This window comes from Nerophis ophidion, linkage group LG03 (genome assembly GCF_033978795.1).
Source record: "Nerophis ophidion isolate RoL-2023_Sa linkage group LG03, RoL_Noph_v1.0, whole genome shotgun sequence".
Taxonomy (NCBI): Eukaryota; Metazoa; Chordata; class Actinopteri; order Syngnathiformes; family Syngnathidae; genus Nerophis; species Nerophis ophidion.
This window is the reverse complement of record NC_084613.1, coordinates 18,110,781-18,137,985: the sequence shown is the minus strand read 5'-3', so window position 1 is coordinate 18,137,985 and position 27,205 is coordinate 18,110,781. Positions and strand designations below refer to the sequence as shown.

The following is a 27,205-nucleotide window of genomic DNA, read 5'->3' as shown; positions in this document are numbered from 1 at the left end:
TTAACTCACTAAACACGAGCAACACAATAGAAAGATAAAGGATTTCCCATAATAATCCTACTAAATGTGTCAAAAAACATCGGAATCCATCCCAATGCAATCACGTTTTTTTTGTTTTTTTCTAGTCCGTCGCTATCAATATCCTCAAACACAAATCTTTCATCTTCGCTCAAATTAATGGGGAAATTGTCCTTTTCTCAGTCCGAATAGCTCTTTTTGTTGGAGGCTCCCATTATAAACAATGTGAATATGTAAGGAGCCCTCACACTTGTGACGTCATCGTCTGCGACTTCCGGTAGAGGCAGGGCTTTTCTCTTAGCACCGAAAGTTGCAAACTTTATCGTGGATGTTCTCTACTAAATCCTTTCAGCAAAAATATGGCAATATCGCGAAATGATCAAGTATGACACATTGAATGGACCTGCTATCCCCGTTTGAATAAGAAAATCTCATTTCAGTAGGTCTTTAAGCACTCGTACGAACCCTGTTTTTTTAAATAGGAGTGGAAGAAAGTATTTAGCGCATAGACTGCATTGCCCACACTGCCCTTGTGTTTTTACCCACACGGCCTTGTTTTCCAACATGGACGCTTCGACGGTTCCCCCGCACGTCTGGCGCTTGTGGCCAACGACGGCGGGCTGAACGCCACATACCCGGAGGAGCACACGTTCCCCGACCTCTGGCTCGGTCTTCCGCGTGTTGTTTTTTTTTTATTTTTATTCTGGGACCACGCTGGCGTGGAAAAGTCACCGACATTACGAAAAAGCGACGCGGAATGGCGCCTGTCAGGGGCCCGCAAACATGAATGGCCGCCATACTTCCGCCCCCCCTCTGCCGGACAGACGTTTGTCTCGGCCAATGAGGAGGCGTTCCCGCCGGTGTCCCGCCAATCAGGATGCGGCGTGAAGGGAAAAAAGGGCGGGCTCCGCGGGCAGGCTCATGCTGTCATTCATGTTCCCGGTGAGAGTGTTTCCTGCACTGGTGCATGGTGGTCGAACAGGAGGAATTGTTGGAAATTTTTTTCCGAGGTTAGTATATAACTTGGTTTTTACCCAGTGTGCAGCGGTCCGACAGCCGTCACCGGGGCAGAGGGTGTGGCTCGGGGATTTGATCACGGACGAGAAACGTCTCTTATCGGCGCCAATAACATTGACAGTACCGCAGTCAAACATGCTTATGTTGTCGTTATTGCTGCTAGAATCTGCGTGGAAGCTTCATAGCCGCTGTTAGCTTGCCTTTTAGCAATTTAGCACCAACAACCCAGGCTCGCAACACGGACTGGAACTCTTACATTTATTTGATTAATATGCGCGACTTGTTACACGGCAACGTCAACGTGCTTTTGACCCTTGCACGTTAGTGGCGACATCACTTAGCTGCCGCAGTTAGCACGAATGCTAACTCGTCACTTCAAGTTAAAGTAGTAATGATTGTCACACACACACTAAGTGTGGTGAAATTTATCCTCTGCATTTGACCCATCCCCTTGATCACCCCCTGCACTCAGTAAAAAAAATTGTATTCAATAAAATTAACAACCTTGCCAAACAATACGAAAAAAATGCGCAGATCACCAATATTATTATCAAGGCTTAGGTCAAGCTGATTTCACAAATAAATAATAATCAAATATACTACAAAAAAGGAGTTATTAAAACTAATTAAAAATAAATACATCCATCCATTGTCTACCGCTTGTCCCTTTCGGGTCGCTGGAGCCTATCCTACAGTTGTGATCGAAATTATTCAACCCCCACACAATTTTGGTGTTTTAGCAAGTTGGACATTTATTCTGTATTTTGTTTATAGTCATATCAAATAAAGATGTGTCAAATAGACAAATGCAACTTAAATTGTAACACTGTATTTTACAAAATACCAAAAAAGGACATTTTTCTTGATATGTCATTGACAAAATGATTCAACCCCCTAGTTACATGCATCTTTAGTACTTAATAGAACACCCTTTGGCAGTAATTACATTCTTCAAACGTGATACATAACTGGACACAAACGTCTTGCAACGACCTACAGGTATTTTAGCCCATTCCTCTTGGGCAAAGGCCTCCAGTTCATTCATATTATTGGGCTTGCCTGCTGCAACTGCCCTCTTCAAGTCCCACCACAGGTTTTCTATAGGATTTAGGTCTGGCGACTGTGAAGGCCACTCCAGAGTCTTCCAGCCCTTCTTCTGCAACCACTCTGATGTTGATTTGGAGGTATGCTTGGGATCGTTGTCCTGTTGGAAGGTCCAACGTCTCCCAAGCCTCAGCTTCGTCACTGACTTCATGACATTTGCAGCTAATATATCCTGCTAGGAAATAGAATTCAAAATGCCTTGAACATGCTGGAGATTCCCTGTATCTGAGGCAGAGAAACAGCCCCAGAGCATGATTGACCCCCGACCATGCTTAACAGTAGGAAAGGTGTTCTTCTCTTTGTAAGCTTAATTTTTTCTCCTCCAGACATAACGTTGATTCATTGGCCCAAAGAGTTCCAGTTTTGTCTCATCACTCCATAGAACACTTTCCCAAAACCTTTGGGGTTTGTCCAGATGATTTTTGGCAAACTGGAGTCTATTTTCCTTGTGCCTGGTAGTCAGAAGTGGGGTGCGCTTGGGAGTTCTGGCATGGAAGCCTTCATCTCGTAGTGCGCGCCTTATTGTCTGGGACGAAACCTGCGTTCCCCCCTCTGCAATGTCCTGTTGTAGTTCCTCAGCTGTTACCCGGGGGTTTTTCACCACTGTACACTTCAAATACCGGACAACACTACCACGCCCATGTAGTGTTTCCACTGTGCCTTTAGCTTTAAACTTGCGAATTATGCTCCCAACTGTGTCTCTTGGAATGTGTAATGTCTTTGCTATTTTCTTATATCCATGTCCTTTCTTGTAAAGAGAACTTAGCTCCTCTCTTGACTTATTTGACCACTTCCTGGACTTCACCATGTTGCAAATACACCATTGACCATCTACAAGAAGCTGTGCGTCACAGTCTTTTTCAATCAGTTTAATTGTTGCTCGTTATGGTTCTAATCACATCTACAGGTGTTTTCAACACCTGATTGAAAAGACCTTATTCAAATTCTGTTCTTAAGAGTTATGATCTTCAAGGGGTTGAATCATTTTGTCAATCAGATATTAAGAGAAATGACACTGTTTGGTATGTTACAAAATATAATGTTGTATTTCAAGTTGCATTTGTCTATTTAATGCATTTTTATTTGATATGACTATAAACAAAATACGGAAAACATGTCCAACTTGCTAAAACACCAAAATTGTGTGGGGGTTGAATAATTTTGATCACAACTGTAGCTGCATTCAGGCGGAAGGCGGTGTACACTCTGGACAAGTAGCCACCTCATCACAGGGCCAACACAGATAGACAGACAACACTCACATTCACACACTAAGGACAATTTAGTGTTGCCAATCAACCTATCCCCAGGTGCATGTTAAAGTACCAATGATTGTCACACACACACTAGATGTGGTGAAATGTGTCCTCTGCATTTGACCCATCCCCTTGATCACCCCCTGCACTCTGTAAAAAAAAATTGTATTCAAAAAAATTATCTAACAACCTTGCCAAATAATACGAAAAAATGCGTTGATCACCAATATTATTATCAAGGCTTAGGTCAGGCTGATTACACAAATAAATTATAATCAAATATACTGCAAAAAAGGGAGTCATAAAACTAATTAAAAATAAATACATCCATCCATTGTCTACCGCTTGTCCCTTTCGGGGTCGCTTGAGCCTATCTTAGCTGTATTCGGGCAGAAGGCGTAGTACACTCTGGACAAATAGCCACCTCATCACAGGGCCAACACAGATAGACAGACAACATTCACACTAGCATTCACACATTAGGGACAATTTAGTGTTGCCAATCAACCTATCCCCAGGTGCATGTTAAAGTTAAAGTACCAATGATTGTCACACACACACTAGACGTGGTGAAATTTGTCCTCTGCATTTGACCCATACCCTTGATCACCACTTGGGAAGTTTTTGCAGTAATGCACTGCAAAAACGGCATAGCTCGGTTGGTAGAGTAGCCGTGCCAGCAACTTGAGGGTTGCAGGTTCGATTCCCACTTGTGCCATCCTAATTACTGCCGTTGTGTCCTTGGGCAAGACACTTTACCCACCTGCTCCCAGTTTCACCCACACTGGTTTAAATGTAATTTAGATATTGGGTTCACTATGTAAAGCGCTTTGAGTCACTTGAGAAAAGCGCTATATAAAGATAATTCACAAATTCACTGCAAAAACGATGGGCATGGATTTTGCGGTATGAAAATAGTAGCTCAGTCGCTAGAGTTTAGCAGTAAAAAAAAAACAAAAAAACAGTGGTATTGCATCTTGCAAAGAAATTTTACTCAACAAAATGATCCAACAACATTGCCAAATAATACGAAAAAATGGGTTGATCACCGATATTATTAACAAGGCTTAAGTCAGGCTGATTACAAAAATGAATAATAATCAAATATACAGACAACACTCACATTCACACACTAGGGACACTTTAGTGTTGCCAATCACCCTATCCCCAGGTGCATGTTAAAGTTAAAGTACTAATGATTGTCACACACACACTAGATGTGGTGAAATTTGTCCTCTGCATTTGACCCATCCCCATGATCACCCCCTGGGAAGTTTTTGCAGTAATGCACTGCAAAAACGATGAACATAGATTTTATGGTACAAAAGTAGTAGCTCAGTCGCTAGAGTTTAGCAGTAAAAAAAAAAAAAACTGTGGTATTGCACTCTGTAAAAAAAATTTGTATTCAATAAAATGATCTAACAAACTTGCCAAAAAAATGCCTTGATCACCGATATTATTATCAAGGCTTAGGTCAGGCTGATTACAAAAATAAATAATAATCAAATATACTGCAAAAAAAGAGAGTCATAAAACTATCCATCCATTTTCTACCACTTATTCCCTTTTGGGGGCGCTGGCGCCTATCTCATAAAACTAATTAAAAATAAATACATCCATCCATTGTAGGGGTGTAACGGTACACAAAAATTTCGGTTTGGTACGTACCTCGGTTTAGAGGTCACGGTTCGGTTCATTTTCGGTACAGTAAGAAATCAACAAAACGGTTATTTATTTACCAAATTTGTAAACAATGGCTTCATCCTTTTAACATTGGGAACACTATAGTAATTCTTCCCACGTTAATCAACAATAACTGCCTCAAGTTGTTGCTTTGATTAAATAAAATGAAAAAACCTTTCTTCTACATATAAAAAGTTTAACATTAAACAGTTTCGATTGAAATATTTTTTTTTTTTTATAGTTTGGCCAAGTAACACCCCCGGCCAAAATACCAAAAAAAATGCGACTTATAGTCCGAAAAAATACGGTACTTGGAACATCCCACAGGTGAACAGGCTAACTGGGAGGAGGTGGGTGCCATGATTGGGTTTAAAAGCAGCTTCCATGATTTTCGCAGTCATTCACAAACAAGGATGTATATAGATGGTCACCACTTTGTGAACAGATTTGTGAGCAAATTGTCGAACGGTTTAAGAACAACATTTCCCTACGAGCTATTGCAGGGAATTTAGGGATTTCCCCATGTACGGTCTATAATATCAAAAGGTTCAGAGAATCTGGAGCAATCACTGCATATAACGTTGAATAAGTTATTTGTAACTTATAAATGTGTTATTAAATTTGCATGTGTATAAAAAAAAAGTCTCCCAAACGAATGACTCACAACTGGGAATCGTTTTCATCATTTACCTAAAAGAGCCGTTCAAACGACTCAATTTGTTCACAAACATCACACAACTTTCAGTCATAAGGGTATGAATGCACATTTAGATCATAACATGAAAGCAGCATGGTCCATCCATCCATCCATCCATTTTCTACCGCTTATTCCCTTTGGGGTCGTGGGGGGCGCTGGCGCCTATCTCAGCTACAATCGGGCGGAAGGCGGGGTACACCCTGGACAAGTCGCCACCACATTGCAGAGTAGCATGGTTTACCTGCTTATAAATTGAAGAACATGTTATAGATGTCCAATTTGCAAACATTGTTTGTAAATTGCACTAAGACACTACATATAGCAGAAATGCCGTATTTGATTCAACACTACTTGATTACCAAGTAATGTCAACACCGATGAGAGGGGCAAATGCACAGTGTTCTAAAACAACAGTCACACAAAACGGCTTATGTTAAGAATGTAAACAAAACAAATTTGCAATGGGAAAATGCTGCAATCATACAGTTGTACCTCGATTTACGAAGTAAATTGTTTCTTGAACATGGTTCGTGAATTAAAAAGTTCAAATAGTGAAGCAGAGTTCAGAAACAATGTAAACATGAATAATTGGGTGGAGATCTTAATTTAGTAAAATAATGCACACTTTGAAGACACTATAATGTGTCTCCATATCTTATCTGTATTTTGTGTTTACTGTTATGTTTTCTTTCATGATGTGCAGTGCAATGTTAGTATCTATTAGGGGTGTGGGAAAAAATGGATTCGAATGCGAATTGCAATTTTCACGTTGTTCGATTCAGAATCTATTCTCATTTTTTTCTAAATCGATTTGAAAAAAAAAATTTTCATCAATCCAACAAACCAATACACAGCAATACCATGACAATGCAATCCAATTCCAAAACCAAACCTGACCCAGCAACACCCAGAACTGCAATAAACAGAGCACTTGAGAGAAGACACAAACACGACACAAAACAAACCAAAAGTAGTGAAACAAAAATGAATATTATCAACAACAGTATCAATATTAGTTATAATTTCAGCATAGCAGTGATTAAAAATCCCTCATTGACATTATCATTAGACATTTATAAAATATAAAAAGAAAGAATAGTGTCACAGTGGCTTACACTTGTATCGCATCTCATAAGCTTGACAACACGCTGTGTCCAATGTTTTCACAAAGATAAAATAAGTCATAATTTTGGTTTGTTTAATAGTTAAAACAAATTTACATTATTACAATCAGTTGATAAAACATTTGTCCTTTACATTTATAAAAGTTTTTAAATAAAATCTACTACTCTGCTAGCATGTCAGCAGACTGGGGTAGAGCCTGCTGAAATCCTATGTATTGAATGAATACAAATTCGTTTTGGGTCGGAAAAATATAGTTTTTGAATCAAGAATCGCGTTGAATCGAAAAAGTCGATATCAAATCGCGACCTCAAGAATTGATACTGAATCAAATCGTGGGACACCCAAAGATTCGCAGCCCCAATATCTATACATATTTGTGAGCCATAGTATTTATTACTTTTTTTGGTTTTCCATTACGCTTTACTTCTGCTACTGTATGTAAAAACCTGCACTGCAACCATTTAATTTTCCCATTGTGGGATAAATGAAAGTCTATCCTATCCTAAACAAACAAACATAACAAGGGGGTAATGGGTCAGCAATCTCTATCATCAAAACACAACAACAAGCTAAACTGTCAGCGCGGACACACCATAAAATGTCCCTTTGGTGCTCTCAGAAACGTTAACAACCATGTTGCTACAAAAAAAAAGTAATAACATCTTTACTTTGCTGTCGGTAGGCTTCAAGCGGCACAAAAATGAAGCGTTCGTACGTTAAGACATGGTCTGCACACAAAGGCAGATATGGCTGGATCTAAAAGTTTGCCAAAAAATGGCTTCGTAAATCAAGGTTCAGCTGTATTAATGCCGCAGATGTAAAAAAACAAAAATGCAAATGCCAAAAACACACAAAGCTCTAAAACAAATTTATCAGTGGACCGGGACATCTGCCTTTAAAGACACAAGATGTATGTTTATTATAGAGTAATCGACTTTTCTGCTCATGTATTTGATGACAAAAGAACATACAAATGAGGAATAACGTGAATACACAACAAACAAAATTAGGCAGAATAATATACAGTAGATCATAACTTTTTTTTACTTGGCTGATTTCCACCATCTAAAGCAGGGGTCACGACCCACCTATCCTACCTACCCTACTGGTCGATTGGAAAATGTTAGGCGAAAAAAAAATACCATTGTGACACCCCCACTCAGAGAGTGGTCAACAGGCACGCAGTTTAACCCAAGAACACGCCCGCACACCTCGCTTGCCCTTCTCTCTTCATCTTCACATCCAGCCGCTCTCGACACCGCGTCCACACCCTGCCGCAGCGCAGCCGAACGCTCATGACGTGACGTTCACAAAAACCATGGAGCTGCGACAACTCATTAAGGCTGACCGCTGCATCGCATCAGACATTTTCTCTCATCCAACCTCAAACAACTCTTCCCTGAACCATGACCACGGCCTGTGACAGGAAGCTGACAGGCCTAATGCGAGAGTCTGTGAACATGGCTCCAAAGTACGGATTTTGTGTTGATTTTTATTGCGCATACAAAAGTAAACATGAGCATGTGCATAGGCAGTAATATATTATAAAACAAGGCGGCAGCTAATGAAAGAATGTTCCATTTATCCCCTCTTTTTTCAAAGGAAAAACCCTCTCGGGGAACAGCTGATTTTAATACATTTGGACGCTGACGTAAGCTGACTCGCGTTGCTTATGTGACCACAGGATGAACAAATATAGTACAGTACTAGGACTATAGTGGCCATAAACAGTTAGCTCCTACAGCTGCGATGCCCAAAGTGCTACACAGGGGGCCATCTGTGGCCGTGACTCCTTTGTCATTGGCCCTAGGCACATTACAGATAAAAAAGAAAACACCAGCAAAAATTTGGAAAAAAGCACAATCAAAAAACCAATAAATGTTGACATCAGCTAGTAAGCTTTGTCTTTAAAAAGCACAAAAAAAAAAAATATATATCTTACATTAATATACATATATCTTTATACATGTATATATGTGTATGTATGGTTGTACGTATATATATATATATATATATATATATATATATATATATATATATATATATATAGCTGAGATAGGCGCCAGCGCCCCCCGCGACCCCAAAAGGGAATAAGCGGTAGAAAATGGATGGATATATATATATATATATATATATATATATATATATATGTGTGTGTGTGTGTGTGTGTGTGTGTGTGTGTGTGTGTGTGTGTGTATGTATATGTGTCTTAATTGGATTATCCAGAAAATAGTGCTCGATACCGTGGTAGAGCACAATATGTATGTGTGGGAAAAATCACAAGACTACTTCATCTCTACAGAACTGTTTCATGAGGGGTTCCCTCAATCATCAGAGCGTCATCTGATGATTGAGGGAACCCCTCATATAACAGTTCTGTGGAGATGTAGTCTTGTGATTTTTCCCACACATATATATATATATATATATATATATATATATATATATATATATATATATATATATATATATATATATATATATATATATATATATAAATAAATAAATAAATAAATAAATAAATAAATAAAGATGAGACCTGGGATTTTGGCCTAAAAGGTTGGTGACCCACTAATCTAAAGACTGGAATTGAATGTAAAGTCTGCACTTCAGAGGCGAATTGAAACATAGGCTTTGTCGTCATGCCGCCACTAACATCCATAGACAGACGCTGGATACAACTTTGTGGACTCCTGCTAGTCACCATTAATGGTTATGGCCCTGTTTTTACGACCACCTTCTAAAATAAGAGTCAGGTATGATACAACTTAAAAAAAACAAGAAGTTTATTAGAAAGTCTACCCAGAAACCAAACTGATGTTTGTCAAGTTTCCCGGGCAACCTTTTTGCCTTTCATGCGACACATACCGCTTTGCGTCTTCAAGTGGGCATAGCTTCATAGGAAGTCCCCGAGCATGTCAACCGTAGCGGAACATGTATGCGCTTCATTTGTGTGTTGTGTGTGTTTTCTTGCAGCAGCTGAAGCATGCTGTTGGCCCAGATCAACCGGGACTCGCAGGGAATGACGGAGTTTCACGACGCCGATGGGCAGCAGGTCACGCTCTGTCTGACCGAGGCGGTGGCGGTGGCGGGTGAGCTTCCCGGACTCGACGTTTGCAGCGTGGACACGTGTTCGCTCCGTCACCTTTTGTCTCCCGCATCACACTCTGCGCTGTACCATTGGTGTCACTCCTAGAACAATGGCGCAGGGTAGACCACCGGCCATAAGGGCTGATTGTGCTATTGGCTGTATCGTGGAAGGTTTGACATAGACAGATTATCGGCATTTTAACACATATCAGTATCGGCCTTTTTAAAATGTTCATTTTTTTACAACTGCAACGTTACTACATCAGCTGATAAAATGTATACACATAATACAAGTATGTAGTGTATTAAAATAATATTAGTTGAGAGTAGGGGTGCAACGGATCAAAAAACTCACTGTTCGGATCGTTTCTCGGATCAGAGTTACGGATCGGCTCATTTTTCGGATCAGCAAAAAAAGACAAGATAAATCGGGGATGTCAAACTCAAATACAGAGTGGGCCAAAATTTAAAACTGAACAAAGCCGCGGGCCAAGGTTCAACAAATTAACCTTTTAATAGGGACCCAAACAAGTTTTGCATTGAATATTGAACGAGCAAGGCTTGTATAACTTTATAGTGACATGCAAAATCGATTTTCAAATAATAATGATAATGATAATTTAAAAATATCAATATTAAATAAAATAAAAAATAAATAAAATTGAATGCCTCTTTCCTATTTGCAGCTTTCTGATGTAAATATCAACATTAACTTGGTGGGGTTTGGTGGTAGCGGGGGGTGTATATTGTAGCATCCCGGAAGAGTTAGTGCTGCATGGGATCTGGGTATTTGTTCTGTTGTGTTACGGTGCGGATGTTCTCCCTAAATGTGGTTGTCATTCTTGTTTGGTGTGGGTTCACAGTGTGGCGCATATTTGTAACAGTGTTAAAGTTGTTTATACGGCCATCCTCAGTGTGACCTGTATGGCGGTTGACCAAGTATGCCTTGCATTCACTTGTTTGTGTGTAAAGTCTGCATATAGTATGTGACTGGGCCAGCACAATGTTTGTATGGAGAAAAAGCGGACGGGACGACAGGTTGTAGAGGACGTTGAATGCAGTGCCTTTAAGGCACGTCCCCAATGATGTTGTTTGGGTGGAATTCGAGAGAAATTCGGGAGAATGGTTGCCCCGGGTGATTTTCGGCAAGGGCACTGAAATTCGGGAGTCTCTCGGGAAAATCGGGAGGGTTGGTAAGTATGAGTATTAGCGTTGAATGCGGTGTTATAATACCGGTGGGCCAGCTCTAATGTTAATTTGATATTGCCTCAAGGGCCAAATTAAATTACACGGTGGGCCAAATTTGGCCCGTTGGCCAGAGTTTGACACCCATGAGATAAACAGAAGTTTTTTCATTTTGTTTTATTAACACTTTTAAATGATTAAATTAAAATTTATAAAATCAACTAAGTGCACAAGGTATAATATCTTCCTTTTAAGGTGTTTCATAGACATGAACAATGTGGCAGTAACATTTAATAAAATCCATTATTACTGGAAAAACAAATGTATTTAGATTTAAATTTATAATTTTGAAATAATATTATTTTTATTTACCTCATCCCAGTCTACAGACTCCTCACAATCTCAGTGGTGAGGTCACTGTATGTCCTCTGGTGTAGGGCAGGGTCCATGTGAGACAGGGACTTGAAGCTGGGATCCAGAGCAGTAGATCTGTGAAGGTAGTCCTGTAGAGTAGGGGGTGAAGTGCATCTGGGATTCAGGTCCTCTCGAATGGCAGTCTTGACATCTCGAGTGATGGTGCTGTCTTCCACACTCCAGTGGCAGGATCATTGACACAGATCGTGAAGTTCCAGTGCTCAGTAGGGATGTAACAGTTTTGAGGGGTTTAAGCACCTGGAGGACCTTCTCTGCCACTCTCACATCATCTTCAGACAGGCTGATGATGTCTTTGACATTTGTTTTCAGGGTCTTGTGGGTCAATGCAGAGTATAAAGCTGCCTGCTGCTCCAACATATGAGTGGAGTTCCTCCTTGTTGGGACATCATGTATGAGCTTATGAGTAGGCAGCTTTAGCATGTTTTGCTTTGTCTTGAGCACATGAGCAGCAGTTGTGCTTGGGTGTAGGTAGGAAACCACCTTCCTGATCCTCCCAAGTAGGCGCTCCATCCTATTTGCTGAGATTCCATTCCGTGATGCCAAATTCACTGCATGTGCAAAGTGGTCCCAGTCCTGCCTCATTCACTGCATTTATTAGATTTTTGGCATTATCACTTGTGACTAGGATATCTTTATCTTCCATTCTTCCACTGCTTGCTTGTGTCAGTACCTGTGCAAGGTGACTCTCGTAGAGGGGGCGTGTCTTCTCATCTCCCAGTCTGCTGTGATGAAGTGATCGCTTATCGTCACATAGCTCTGCGTTGCCCTGGACGTGCACCAGTCTGCCGTGAGCGCAACAAATGATTCTCAGGATAGTTCATCCACAACTTTTTTCTTCTCCTGCTCATAAAGATCCGCCACAATCTTATCGCTGAAGTGGGTGCGCGACAGGATGTGGCTCAAGCACTTTCACCATGTGTTTAAAACTCTCGTTTTGCACAAGCGAATACGACCTCATGTCTGCACCTATAAACACACCGATAGCGTTTGTGATGGCTTTAGCCTGGTCTGTTTGTGCAACAAAGGGCTGCTTAAATGGCGCAGCCTTCGTTTTAACTCCTGTCAGTGAAACACCTGGGTGATGTCTCTTCAAATGCGTGGACATACTAGAGTACACACACTACACTAGGGTTGTCCCGATCCGATATTTGGATCGGATCGGCGGCCGATATTTGCTAAAAAATGCGTATCGGCAAGGCATGGGAAAATGCCGATCCAGATCATGTTTCTTAAAAAAAATCCGGTCCGTGTTTTCCAACATACCGATTTAAATAATACATTCCACCGATTTAAATAATACATTCCACTCTTCTGCTGCTCCCTACGCTCCGTTTGGCATTTTCCAGCACACCTTCAACACGTCCACAGGTCTGAGTTGTAACCGTTAAGACGGCCGTGTGAATTAAAAGTTAAGGTAAAAATGTCAGCTGTGGGGGATTATTTTACCCTACAAAAGGGGGGGAGGGGGTTGCCCACATCTGAGGTCCTCTCCAAGGTTTCTCATAGTCAGCATTGTCACTGGCGTCCCACTGGATGTGAATTCTCCCTGCCCACTGGGTGTGAGTTTTCCTTGCCCTTTTGTGGGTTCTTCCGAAGATATCGTAGTCGTAATGGTTTGTACAGTCCTTTGAGACATTTGTGATTTAGGGCTATATAAATAAACATTGATTAATTGATTGATTGAAAATGAAAAATATGAAAAGGTGGAGTGCAAAACATGCCACAATAAAGTCAAGCGTGGTGGTAAAGTGGTAAGAAGTTTTTTTGACTCTTGAGAGTGAGAGGCTTTTTAGCACTCATCAATGATGAACACACGAGCAGGCTGACACCTGAGCATCTTGAAGTGCTCGTCTTTGTTAGAAAGAATCTCCCCATTATGCTTGTACTTCAATTGTTTGCCCCCTCTGACTGGGGCAAACAATTAAAAGGAGTGTGTGGATGTTTTTTTTTTGTTTTGTTTGTAAGTTTACACTTGTTCAAGAGCAAGTATTGATGTTGAGTTATAGACATTTTATCCCACTCAGGTTATTTGTGTGTTTTGCTTTTTTAAATAATGTTTACAGCATTATTTGCACTTTATACTGTTCACTTTTTTACTGTTTAATGATGCCATTTCTGTTTGTCATGTATAATTTTTTCTATTTTGTGTTTATCCTTGAATACCAACCATTGTGTATTATCCAAACTCTCCTAATTCAGCTGGCTAGTTGTTATCAAGAGTACTAAAACCCTTTTCAACATGAACCTGACAACTAAGTAGGCTAAATAACTTTGAACTTTAATACATGCTCGGATAGGCCAGTATCGGTATCGGATCGGAAGTGCAAAAACCTGGATCGGGACATCCCTAACACACAGTAACGGTTATATCCACTGACCTCTTTCCTTCATCATTGTATTTGACAGGGAAGTCAACATGCTTCCATAAAGGGTATTTAAATGGCGCTGAGTTTTTAAGCTCCTCCGTTACTCCGCTCGCCATGACCACGATGCATGTGGAATGGAAAAATGCGCAAACCTTTTTCTTTTTTTTTTTCATTAAAAAAAAAACGCAGATCACGTGTGTGCCGAACCGCAGATATTGATCCGAACGGATCAATGTTGATCCGTTGCACCACTAGTAGAGAGTAACAACCACTGCTCAAGCAAAGTTCTCCAGAGCCTGTCGCTGTCAAAACTTCCTTTTTTTGGCTGTGAAATACAGTTTTTGTGCTTCTTTCCCTGCGTCTTCCAGGTTCCGTTTTCCGGCAGCGATGGCTGAGCAACACTCTTAAAGCGTGGCTCCATTAAAGGAGCGTGGCGTGTTCATGTTCCAAGACTCAATCGATTAACGCGACAGAAGGAAGACAATACAAAAGGCTATTTCTGCCAAAAATCCAAACTCAGTGAAAACATCTCGACAAATGAGAGAGTTGTCACATGAGTAAAGAAGAGCGGGCAGCAGCACGCACATTCTCATACTTTCTGTAACATCCAGCAAGCAATTATGTAAAAAATGATGTTATGTGCAAAAATGTATGATATATATATATCTTCGTGTATCCATCCATTTCTACCGCTTATTCCCTTTGGGGTCGCGGGGGGCGCTGGTGCCTATCTCAGCTACAATCGGGCGGAAGGCGGGGTAAACTCTGGACAAGTTGCCACCACGTCTCAGGGCCAACACAGATAGACAACATTCACACTCACATTCACACACTAGGGCCAATTTTAGTGTTGCCAATCAACCTATCCCCTGGTGCATGTCTATGGAAGTGGGAGGAAGCCGGAGTACCTGGAGGGAACCCACGCATTCACGGGGAGAACATGCAAACTCCACACAGAAAGATCCCGAGCCCGTGTAATTGATAGTAATTAGCAAAACAGTGGTTAAATACAAACCAGTCTTGTACCCATGTGTATGTAATGTGCATGCTCCGTTGTTTATTCTATGTTGATTGTTTTAATACCAATATTTATTGTAAGTCTTTAGGGTGCCTGCCTTAGGAAAACAGATGAAATGTAGCTATTGTAGCTAATTCTGCCATATTTACTGTGCTCCTTTGTGCATATGTGTATCAATATGCATTGTCCTGATCAAATAAAGTTATTTAATTCAACTAAAACCCATCTGGTCTTCTCCCCTAGATGGCGATCAGATGGACACCATGGACACGGTGAGCCTGCAGGCGGTCACTCTGGCAGATGGCTCCACCGCCTACATCCAACACGACCCCAAGCCGGCTTTCTCCGACGCACAGATCATGGACGGCCAGGTGATCCAGCTGGAGGACGGCTCGGCCGCCTACGTCCAGCACCTGTCCATGCCCAAAGCAGGTGAAACGCGCCTCATCAAAAGGTTTTGTCGATGCAACTCTATGCTGAGGTGCTAGGGGAAACAACTAAACATGTTTGGACGTTGCAGGAGGGGAAAGTTTGCAGCTGGAAGATGGACAAGCAGTTCAACTGGAAGACGGTACAACTGCCTATATCCACGCACCCAAAGGTAGGAAACTGGGTCTACAAAATGAGACTGTACCTCATTGCATCATCTTGAAGTAGTAAAGCAGTCATTGCTCTTTGCAGAAACGTACGACCAGGCGAGCCTGCAGGAGGTGCAGCTGGAGGACGGCAGCACGGCGTACATCCAGCACACGGTGCACATGCCTCAGTCCAACACCATCCTGGCCATCCAGGCGGACGGCACCATCGCTGACCTGCAGACCGAGGCCAGCGGCATCGACCCCGAAACCATCAGCGTGCTGGAGCAATACACCACCAAGGTTAAACACAAACACGCGCATAAAATTAACTTAACCTTCACGCCAGGGCGAACCCTGCTTTCTATTATGAACAATTGGCAAATGTAACTGTAGGGGAGCGAGTGCAATACAAATTCACATATGCTTATACAGTATCATCATAAACTGAGAGGAAACACTATTGTATTTCTTATATAGTGGACAAGTGTGTCTATTAGGGATCAGTACAGTTTACATTTAAACCGTTAGGGTACGGATTCCCGGTACCTAGGAATCCATACCAGTTTTCTGTACTTTTGTGTGTGTAAATAAATGTTCACTGTCTGATGATAAAATTAATGTAACATTTAAATATGAGCTGATTATTATAACTGTGCCGTCCAGTTGGTGTATATTGTTTTTCTGGTTCCATTCGAGTCTCATTAGCAAGGCAGTTGCACTTCCAAGACATGAGATGGCAGTACTGCACAGGCCATCCTTGGTATGTTGTCTCACTAGGACAGGGGCGCTCACACTTTTTCTGCAGCTGAGCTACTTTTCAATTGACCAAGTCGAGGAGATCTACCTCATTCCTATTTATAATTTACATTTATTTATTTATGAAAGAGACATTTTTGTTAACAAGTTAATGGTGTTTAATGATAATACAAGCATGTTTAACACACATAGATTCCTTTCTTTCATGAAGACAAGAATATAAGTTGGTGTATTTGATTCTGATGACTTGCATTGATTGGAATTAGACAGTGGTGCTGATAACGTCCGCATTTTCAAATGGAGGAAAAAAAAAAGTCCTCCTTTCTGTCCAATACCACATGAAAGTGGTTGGATTTGGCATCTTATTTGTCCAACTTGCATACTCGTTTTTAAACACTTTGTTATGAGAGTAGCATATGTGTGTGGCCCTTTAATGTCTGGCAGCAGGTGAGTTACGTTAGTGACTGTGCGGGTGGGCAAGCAAGTGAGAAAGCGGTCGCTGAGGGCGGGGGAGAAATACATTGGCATCAAACTCCGTAGCTTGCTAGCTTGTGCACGCTAGCTTTCTGAGACTCTTATTTTGTTAGCACAGGCAGGATGAAACAGGTCTTTTATGGTGAAGACAGGAACTCTTTAGAGTTTTGACAGTAGGTACGGAATCTCTAGAAATAAAATGTGTTTCTCTGCGTCCGCCCTGTTAGTGATTTTTTTCTTAAATATGAGCTCGCAGCAGCCGGCGTCATCTCACAAGATCCTCGGGTGCCGAGAATGTCAAACAACTGACGAAAGTGAAGTCTTGGTATGATTGATGATTGCTCATTTTTATGTATATTTTTTAATGCCTGGCTTGAGATCGACTGACACACCCTCCGAGATCGACCAGTCGATCGCGATCGACGTAATGCCCACCCCTGCACTAGGAAGTAGCTGTTTCCAGGAAGCTGAATGTGTTATCTTGCACCCTACAAAGTGTTTGTAATGTAACTTTTGGGCTTACATACCATCTGTTTGATTGTATGAATGTGCTATGTTGCTCCCTACAAAGTGTTTGTACTGTAACTTTTGGGCTTACACACCATCTGTTTGATTGTATCATTAATCTTAGTTGTAGTTTTCCCTTATCAAATTTGAAGGTGTTGAAATCGCCATGTAAAATCGCTAATGCTAATAGTAGGCTGTCTATGGCAAAGCCAGTGTAAATTATCGAGCTAGTGCATTTGGAAAGCATTTTCTACCAAGCCTACTTGATTTATTGGTGTGGAAAATTGCAACATTACTTAAAACAGTGCTTTTTTCCCCCTGTTATCCCCCCAGGAAAAAGAAAATATTTGCTTTGTTATAATTAACACTCCTGCATAATATTGTGTCCTTAACAATAAAGAAAACAAAAAAAGAGTAAAATACAGATCGACTTACAACAAAGAATAACTTTACTGTCATAGTTTTCTAGTCCGTAACAGAAAAGCTTCAAAGTGAAAGGTAATCGTTCTTTAAACCCTAAACATTTTTTTGCCCGATACGGATTTTTTAATAAACTCAATTATTGAACTCAATTAATAATACCACAATGAAATTGTTCAGCAAAATATATACAACACTTTAACCTACAAAACAAAAATGTATAAAACAATTGTTGCTGATTTTTGTACGAGGGATTTTTTTCCTTCAGCCGGTGTTTAGTCTGCAAATGGACTAGATGCCATGTTCAACAATGGTATCAAAATATGGTACAGTTGGATTTTACCGTTTCAATTCTCGGTAGTACCGACGGAAATCAGTGGGGGCCTATAAAAGTACCGAATTTGCTACCCTTCCCTATTGTTTACTCACTCAACTCAAATCACAACTCACACAAGACGTTTCCTTTTTCCACAGGTGGAAAACATTGAGAACCCCTTGGTTCCTTTTGGCAGAGTGGAAACAGACAACAGCTTGCACATGCGGGTAGAACATATTCTTCCAGTTTCGGGGCTGCACGATTTTTTTCAATGATTGTTGGTTATATTTAGTAAAATGTTAGGGTGTCTCAAACAATTGTATTCACATCCAAATCACATTTTTTCTTAATTCAGATGTTAAATCGATTCTTAATTTTAAATATTCGACCTAACAAAAATATATTTTCAAATGAATGGTGACTCATTTGTAATGATTCTTAATCGATTTAAAAAAAAAATCAAAAATCGCAACCCAGAGAGAGATAAGTGGTAGAAAATGGATGGATGGGTAATTAATAATTAATGTATGTGGAAGTTCGACTCCGACCTTGTTTTCTTCCGTGACGACCTCCTTAGTATTTAGTCATCAAGCAGCTAAAATGTGCCAAACATTGTTAGGTATTTTCCCATCATGCTTTGCAGGGGATTATCCATCCATCCATTTTCTACCGCTTATTCCCTTTTGGGGTTGCCGGGGGCGCGCCTATCTCAGCTACAATCGGGCAGAAGGCGGGGTACACCCTGGACAAGTCGCCACGGGTGTAATTTTGAATCATGTGTCGTGCTTGGACATTTATTATAATATCCACAAAGTTCATTGAGCAGGTAGCGGTATGTGTTTTGACTTTTTGTGTTAGTTTATGTGCGCCAAGTTTGAGAGGTTGTTTCGATTGGGGCATTTATAAGACTGCTGTGCGAAGGTCTCTTCAACGTGAAATTCACTGTCATTCACCTGAATTGTTCAAGTTGTCCACAAGTTGGTGGCAAACTTCCAGCAATCATTCTGCCAGATATTTAAAATTATGTTAGAGGCACCCCGGGGTCAGAATTCTTTATCTGACTCGTGACATCTCGCCCATGGGTGTAGTTTGGACAACTCTGATGTAACCTGTTGTATTGTAGTTTATATACCATATAATATATCACGAGAATTGTGTTGAATCGATTCTAAATCATATCGTCACCCTGAGAATTGTAATCGAATCGTGAGGTGCCCAAACCCACCGCTATAAAACATAGTGAACGTGACATCATCGTGCAATTCATAGTAAAATTGTCTTTAAAAAAGGGCTAAATAAATGTTATCTACCGCATTTTTCGGAGTATATGTCGCGCCGGAGTATAAGTCGGACCTGCCGAAAATGCATAATAAAGGAGGAAAAAACATATATAAGTCGCACTGGAGTATGTCACATTTTTGGGGGGAAATTTATTTGATAAAACCCAACACCAAGAATAGACATTTAAAAGGCAATTTAAAATAAATAAAGAATAGTGAACAACAGGCTGAATAAGTGTACGTTATATGACGCATAAATAACCATCTGAGAAGGTGCCTGGTATGTTAATGTAACATATTATGGTAAGAGTCATTCAAATAACTATAACATATAGAACATGCTATACGTTTACCAAACCTAATAGCTAAATCCCATGAAATCTTATACGTCTAGTCTCTTACGTGAATGAGATAAATAATATTATTTGATATTTTACGGTAATGTGTTAATAATTTCACACACAAGTCGCTCGTGAGTATAAGTCGCACCCCTGGCCAAACTAATGGAAAAAAACTGCGACTTATAGTCCGAAAAATACAGTATATATTTTAAAGACAAACCTTAGTGTTTTTGTTCAGTACTAGTGTCTTTATGTCCTTACATGTTGCCGTAACGAGGCCTCCGGCTGCATTGGGAGCTCTGAGCGCATACACAACACCTTTAGGCGTGGGCAGCCAAAAGTGGATAAATCGTGCAGCCCTATCCACTTCCGTTCCCTCCTGTCTTGTTATCATGTCGGAGTCACGCTGGTGTCCTTCGCCTGTCAGATTGTGTTACAGGGTCAGGAGAACAGGACCGCCAGGGTCGCCAATGTCGGCGAGAAGTCATTCCGCTGCGATTATGACGGCTGTGGGAAGTTGTACACCACGGCCCATCATCTCAAGGTCAATTTTTTTATTGTCCCCGTTGACTCTGACGCAGGCAAGAAACCGCAATAACGTGTGTGGTTACAGGTCCACGAACGTTCGCACACCGGAGACAAACCGTACATGTGCGACTATCCAGGGTGTGGCAAGAAGTTTGCCACAGGTATGGTATTTCTATCACTGACACCGCATGGTAGGTTTTTGATTGATAACCTGGTAATGTGAATTGTTCTCAGGGTATGGACTGAAGAGTCACTCGCGCACCCACACCGGAGAGAAGCCCTACAGATGTCAGGAGCTTAACTGCTGCAAGTCTTTTAAAACCTCCGGAGACCTTCAGAAGCACACACGCACACACACAGGTACAAAACCACCTGCACTGAATTACAACTATGACAACGGCTGTGTCTGTCGGCACTTTACCTTTTTCATACCGATAACTTCCTGCTTCTCAAGACCGATACAGATCAATTGTTAAGAAGGATAATTTTTTCCAAATGCAGATGTAAGTGTAGTTTGTGCACACCTGGAGGTAGGAAAGAGACAAACCAAGGTGGAGTACCTGTAGATTTGTCCTAGCAAAAGCCTGTATCCTTAGCGACGGTAACAGCGCCATCCTTTTGGGCTGGGCGATTCGGTTGAGAATGATCACAATATATTGTTTGTTTGTTTTGTCTTTATTTGAAGGGACAATGCACAGAAACATTAAGCTCAAAGACAGATATGTTCTACACCAGATTATAGCTGAATAGGTAATTTCCATCTGCAGTCCCTGGCTACCTAAATTAAAGCGATACAAAAATCATGCAGTAAATTTATAACAATAAAATTATACCATAGCATGCAATCAAATAATATAATTGTTTATATCAGGGGACATCAATAGTCACTGATATTTTTCATGACCTATCAAAAATAAGAAGCAGGAGAAAAATATTTCAAATGTAAACATTTTCATTTGAAATGTAACCTTCTTTTGATTATACCCCCCTCAGCTATCAGGGCAGAAGGGAATTGTCAACACTAGCATTGAACACACTCAATGTAAAAAAAATTGTAAAAAATAATTATAACTTCATAAAATGATGGTGCAAAAATTAGAAATATGGGAGAAATGCTTAATATAGTGTGTCAAGCAGAATAACATGATCATTAGTGGGCAATGTGCCCACTAGTGGTGAGTACAAGGAAAGACAAGGGGGAGTTACAGACAGACAACTCTTATTACGCTTTAAATTGCTGCACAGACAACTGTTCCAAGGAGGAAATGTCGCAAAAGTCACGTGTAAATAAGACAGCCAATGGAGGGTTCCTGCTGCTCGTAGATCATAGATATGCACAAGCAGATTGTATTACACGCGTCCACTTCTGAATGTGCGCGCACAAGTTGTGTTACACACTCACAAATCTGGATGCGCCCGTTCAAATCTTAAGTGTTGCAAAAGTCACTTGTAAGTACACATCCTATGGAGGGGGTTCTTTCTGATTGGGGACAGACAACGCACGTACACGGATCTGATTACACACACTTGGATTTACATACAGACACACACTTTAGTACACACGTAGGCAAATAATTTTGCTACAACAGTACTTCTATGTGGTCTCCTCATAGGTAGTTAAACCAGTTATGATTCACTTAATGAGATGGATAACAGATTATTTTCAATAAATCTATGATATTTTTCTTTGTACTTTGTAAACATTTGTAATTTGAATAGCCTATATTAGTGTCAATATTGCAACATTTTCTCATCACATTACACCTGTTTGCTCTTTTATTCCACTTTTAATGTTTTTTGTAGTAGTATTTTTTTTTTAAATGTGTCACAAACAAAGGAATGTCATGGTATAATCATGTCTTATCACAATTATTGTGACAAAAAATTATCACGGTTGTCACGGTGCTCAGAGTTTTCAAAAAATATTAATACTAGAATCTTTTAACCAAGTTTTATTTAAAAAAAACAAACAAAAAAACAGGTTTAAAATGTATATACAGGTATTTACATCAAGTAGAAAGTTGAATGTGCATATGAAAGCCACACAAGCATTATAAACAAATATGGCAGAAACAAAATTAACATAAACAAATAAATGTGAAAATTGTGCAAGAGGGCACCTAATTTGTCCATATAGATAAAAATAGCGATAATGTATGAGATTTTGTCTTACATATAGGGCTGCACTATTATGGACGAAGTAATTAAGATAATTTTTTATCAATATTGAAATCATGATTATTCATTATGTTAGGTAAAATAGTGTTGGGGTTCGAACAGGACGTCATTATGTAATTTTAATGTCTAATAAAAAGGCTACAAATAAACTTTATCCATTTATTTAAAGAAAAAAACGTGTCTTTTTTTTCATTTATAGTATCATGGTGTCATCTTTTACACAATCCATGATGCCTTTATCTCTATTTTTACATGTTCATTGAGAAAGATGTTCATTAAGTTATGTACATTATGTACTAAATGTGTACACATGTACATGCTGTACCGGGACAGATCCATTAAGAGTTTGAGCAGTGACTCTGCAATATCAACTATTTTTCTTTTTAGTGTGGGAAAATGCTTCTGTCTCCAATATTGTCCACACCTGTTGCTATCTAATAACAGGAGAATGCTCTTAAACGCATGACGAGACTCCACAGAAGTAGAAACGAGTGAAACGAAGCAATGTGCTCCGTTTGCTGGGAAGAAACATCTCCAGAGCAAAGTGCTGCGTCGCTTCCATTTCCAGGAAGTAAGCAGTGTTGCCTAAAATGCATTAATAAATGACTTTTTTTCTGTAATCAGAAATTTAAACGGTGTGGAATTTTACCGCGGTTTATCATTGTATCGTTTACCGTTACATCCCTACGCAAGCTTTTAAAAAATTAGCTCCGGGTTGTACTTTGGACACCCTGGCTTTACAGCATTGAGTAACAATTGTACAATCGAATTAAGGGAAATGATCTGACCGATAGTTTTTGAGATGATGCAAATGTTGGCGATAATGAGTGTTAAAAAGAGAAAAAAATATTGCCATCACTTTCTGTACAAGGGAAATTGTTCCACACAGAAAGCAAGGAAAGGACAATGCAGGTATAAAATTTACTAAATATAGCAATATATAAAATAAAAGATAAGTGTTAAAAAAAAGTACGAAATGTTTAGAATAATACCAAAAATAAAGTAAAATGAAGGAATTCAAAGGCGCTACTGTGACTTGTGGATCATTAAAGTTTTTTTAAGTCTATTTGCACAATAATGCACTACAGTATCAAATGTATACTCTCAGTACACGGTGTACTTACTGAAGAGTACTACTGGTTTGAGACACAGCATTAAAGACCCTCAAATTACACACACCTAAATATGGCAGTTAAACCTTAACGTCACGTATTGTCTGCGTGCAGGAGAGAAGCCGTTCAAGTGTCCGGTGGAAAGCTGCGGGAGGTCCTTCACCACCTCCAACATCCGTAAAGTTCACATCCGCACACACACGGGAGAGCGGCCCTACTACTGCGCTGAGCCCGGCTGTGGGCGCTCCTTCGCCAGCGCCACAAACTACAAGAACCACATGAGGATCCACACAGGTAACTTCCTCGAGACTCTAAATACCAACACTGATGTAAAGAGTGGCCCATTGAGTGTTCCATTTAGGGACTAGAGCAGGGATGTCCAAACTACGGCCTGCAAGCGTGTACACTTTCTTTTCAATTTAAAATATATCTGACTGCATAATTGCTGCAGTTGTGTTGACATTTTGTGGACAATCTGAGAAAATCAGGTTAAAGGCCATGAATTACACTTTGAAGTGAGCACAGCACACTCTTTCTATACATTGCCCAATCCAAACAACCTTTCCCACTCATGGTGCAAATAAACTAACACAAAAAGTCAACACACACGGTCTCATAATCCAACCTGCTCACCGGACTTTGTGTGTATAATACAAAATGTCCAAGCACAACACAGTTCAAAATTACACCCATTGGAATCCCCTGCAATGCATAATGGGAAAAATGCAAAACACTCTCTCCACACTTATCCATGTTTGGCTCTTTTTAGTTGATTGATAATTCTGATTGATTACAGAACGTTAAACAAGTTTGTCACGGAAGTAAAAAAAGATAGGAGTCAAACTTTCACATACTCTTATAATAAAATGTTATTAGTTATTAATTGTATATACATGATATTACTGTAATATGTATGTATATATAAATATGTACACACATAATGTATATGTATAGGCCAGGGGTCGGCAAACCGCGGCTCCGGCGCCGCATGCAGCTCTTTGGCCAATCTCGGCGACCCCCCTGACTGTTACGGGGGGATTCCGGTTCTCGGAGCCTCTTCCGGACATCACCCGGGGTCAACATTCTTCGATTTTCACTCGGACAACAATATTGAGGGCGTACCGTGATGGCTTTACTTTTAGCGCCCTCTACATTTTGACGCGTTTCACTAAAATAAAGCAGACAATGGGAGCCGCAACCATTCTCGCGAATAACCGCTGGTGCTCACCCATATAACAGTAATAAGGGCGTTTCATGAAGCCATTGGCTATAACGCCTTCTACAAAATGTACAGACATCTTACCAGTCCAGTAACATGTTGTATGTAGCTTCCGCTTATACAGGTACACGACTGCAAGGCATTCTGAGTGACACAGAGTACACTGAAGATTGTGATATAAATAACTTTAACACTCTTAATAATATGCACCACACTGTGAACCCAGACCAAACAAGAATGACAAACACATTTCGGGAGAACATCCTCACAGTAACACAACATAAATGCAACACAACAAATACCCAGAATCCTTTGCATCCATGACTATTCCTGACTATATTATACACCCCCGCCAGCCTCAAACGACGCACGGAAGGGGGTGGGGGGGCGTGTTTTGGTGCTAGCGGGTTGTATAATATAGCCTGAAATAGCAAAAAACGTTTAGCCCAATGTCAAAAAGTTTGCCCCCCTGGACTACAAGAAGGGGCGGTCTTTACACCTGTCCTTGTTTTCTCGTCCTCCTTAAGGGGAGAAACCGTACGTGTGCACGGTGCCGGGCTGTGAGAGGCGCTTCACAGAGTACTCCAGCCTTTACAAACACCATGTGGTCCACACGCCATGCAAGCCTTACAACTGCAACCATTGTGGGAAGACCTACAAGCAGATCTCCACGCTGGCCATGCACAAGCGGACGGCCCACAACGACACGGAGCCCATCGAGGAGGAGCAGGAGGCCTACTTTGAACCGCCCACAGGTCGGTGGAACCCGAGAAAATGCTGCACCGGCACTCAAGATTAGTTGTGTCCCTAAAAGTCTCCTGCTGGTCTCAGATGCCATCGACGACCCTAACGTGACCTACTCCGCGGTGGTGGTCGGAGGAGAAGACGCCGGCGCCGAACAGGTTCCGGTGGAGAGCTCAGACACGGTTGGTCAGCAGCACGTCGCCTTGGTAACGGAGGCGGTTGGAACGCAACAGCAGGAAATGGCGCGTAACTAAATATGTTTATTTGAATTTTGACGCATTTTTTGTACTCAACTCCCCGCGTTCTCTTTTTTTGATCAGGTCAGTATCTCTGAAGCCGACTTACAAGCGATGGGGAGCACTATCACCATGGTAACCCAAGAAGGCACCACCATAACCATCCCAACCCATGAACTTACATCGCAAGGTGGTCAGGTACAAATCTGATTTAAATTTTTATTTACACTGCCAGTAAGGCCATGTCTACACAAACACGGAGAGTTTCAAAAACACATTTGGGGTTAAAACAATCTCCATCCACACAAGCCTAGTTTCAAAACTGTCTGTCTACACACAAACGCATACACCTGCTGTCATGCACATTTGGTCCAATCAGAAGTCAGAAACAAGCAGCAACATCTGATTGGCGGCATTACACCTCCTATTATGTTTATTTTGGTACACTTTAGACTACGGCTGGGCGATATGGCCTTTTTTTATTATCTTGATATTTTTAGGCCATATCGCGATACATGATATATATCTTGATATTTTGCCTTAACCTTAAATTAACACTTGATACATATAATCACACCAGTATGATGATTCTATGTGTCTACATTAAAACATTCTTGTTCATACTGCATTAATATATGCTCATTTTAAACTTTCATGCGGTGAAGGAAATCACAACTAAGTCATTTGACCAAAACTGTATTTATTAAACAGTTATTAAGCAGTGGCACAAACATTCAAGTCATTTTCAAAACAGAAAGTGCAAGATTGTCAGAGACATTTTAAAACAAGCTATTAGTGCACTTTTGTGCATGATGTCACTAAAATGACGTATCAAAACAACACTAAATTAAAGTGCACTTTTTGTACAGAACGCCATGACAGTAGTTTAAAACAAAGTGCACTTTTGTGCGTGATGTCACACAAGATATTTAAGAAACTGTCAAATAAAAATGAGCTGCGTAATAGGAAATCACATAGTGTTCGTCCTTCGCTATGTGGTAGGTTACTGCGGACATTATCTTCTTTTGTTGTTGACTATTTTTTTAATACGGTGTTGATCTGGAAATGTTTTCCTCTGTATTTTGATGGTGTGGGCGTGTGGCACCGAACGTAGATGTTGACATGCGGAGTAAGCGCTCTTCATTCTCTAGCAGGTGACTTTTGAAATTATGCTACATATTAGCAGTAATGCTACTTTTTGTAGCAACACTTTTGCCCCACACTTGACAAATTACGGTTGTCTGTTCGACATATTCCCACTTGAAGCCAAACCACCGCCAGACGATGGACCCCCTGCTGTAGGGAATTAATTCTTCCTTCATTTGTTAACAGATTCGCAGCTTTTTTCTCTCGTATTACCACTCGCACGGCTCCGCTAGCATCACAGGTAACGTTGCCCATGCTGCTACCTCTTTGCTCCGCGAGGGCGTATACATATGTGACGTATGTAAGAAGGTGCGCTTGCTGTCTGTGAGGAGAGACAGGAAAGAGTGAAGAAGAGCCTGCAGTGTAATGCCAGCAG

The 27,205-nt window shown here is 40.6% G+C and overlaps 1 protein-coding gene across 2 annotated transcripts in view; it reads left to right on the top strand.

Annotated features, from left to right (window-relative positions):
* The first annotated feature begins 559 nt into the window (after nt 1-559).
* Nucleotides 560-27,205, top strand: part of znf143b (zinc finger protein 143b) — a 37,632-nt gene continuing 10,986 nt past the window's right edge. Inside the window, exons 1-13 of one of the 2 annotated variants that reach the window (XM_061894470.1) lie at nt 560-1,028; nt 9,880-9,992; nt 15,238-15,426; nt 15,515-15,595; nt 15,676-15,872; nt 18,204-18,272; nt 20,094-20,210; nt 20,280-20,355; nt 20,429-20,554; nt 23,599-23,778; nt 25,231-25,458; nt 25,535-25,689; nt 25,768-25,881. In XM_061894470.1, coding sequence (XP_061750454.1) covers nt 9,887-9,992; nt 15,238-15,426; nt 15,515-15,595; nt 15,676-15,872; nt 18,204-18,272; nt 20,094-20,210; nt 20,280-20,355; nt 20,429-20,554; nt 23,599-23,778; nt 25,231-25,458; nt 25,535-25,689; nt 25,768-25,881 — 1,638 coding nt within the window. In that variant the 5' untranslated portion in view covers nt 560-1,028; nt 9,880-9,886. Of the gene's footprint in view, nt 1,029-9,876; nt 9,993-15,237; nt 15,427-15,514; nt 15,596-15,675; nt 15,873-18,203; nt 18,273-20,093; nt 20,211-20,279; nt 20,356-20,428; nt 20,555-23,598; nt 23,779-25,230; nt 25,459-25,534; nt 25,690-25,767; nt 25,882-27,205 lie in introns of both variants that reach the window. The other variant, XM_061894469.1, reaches the window with a different exon arrangement.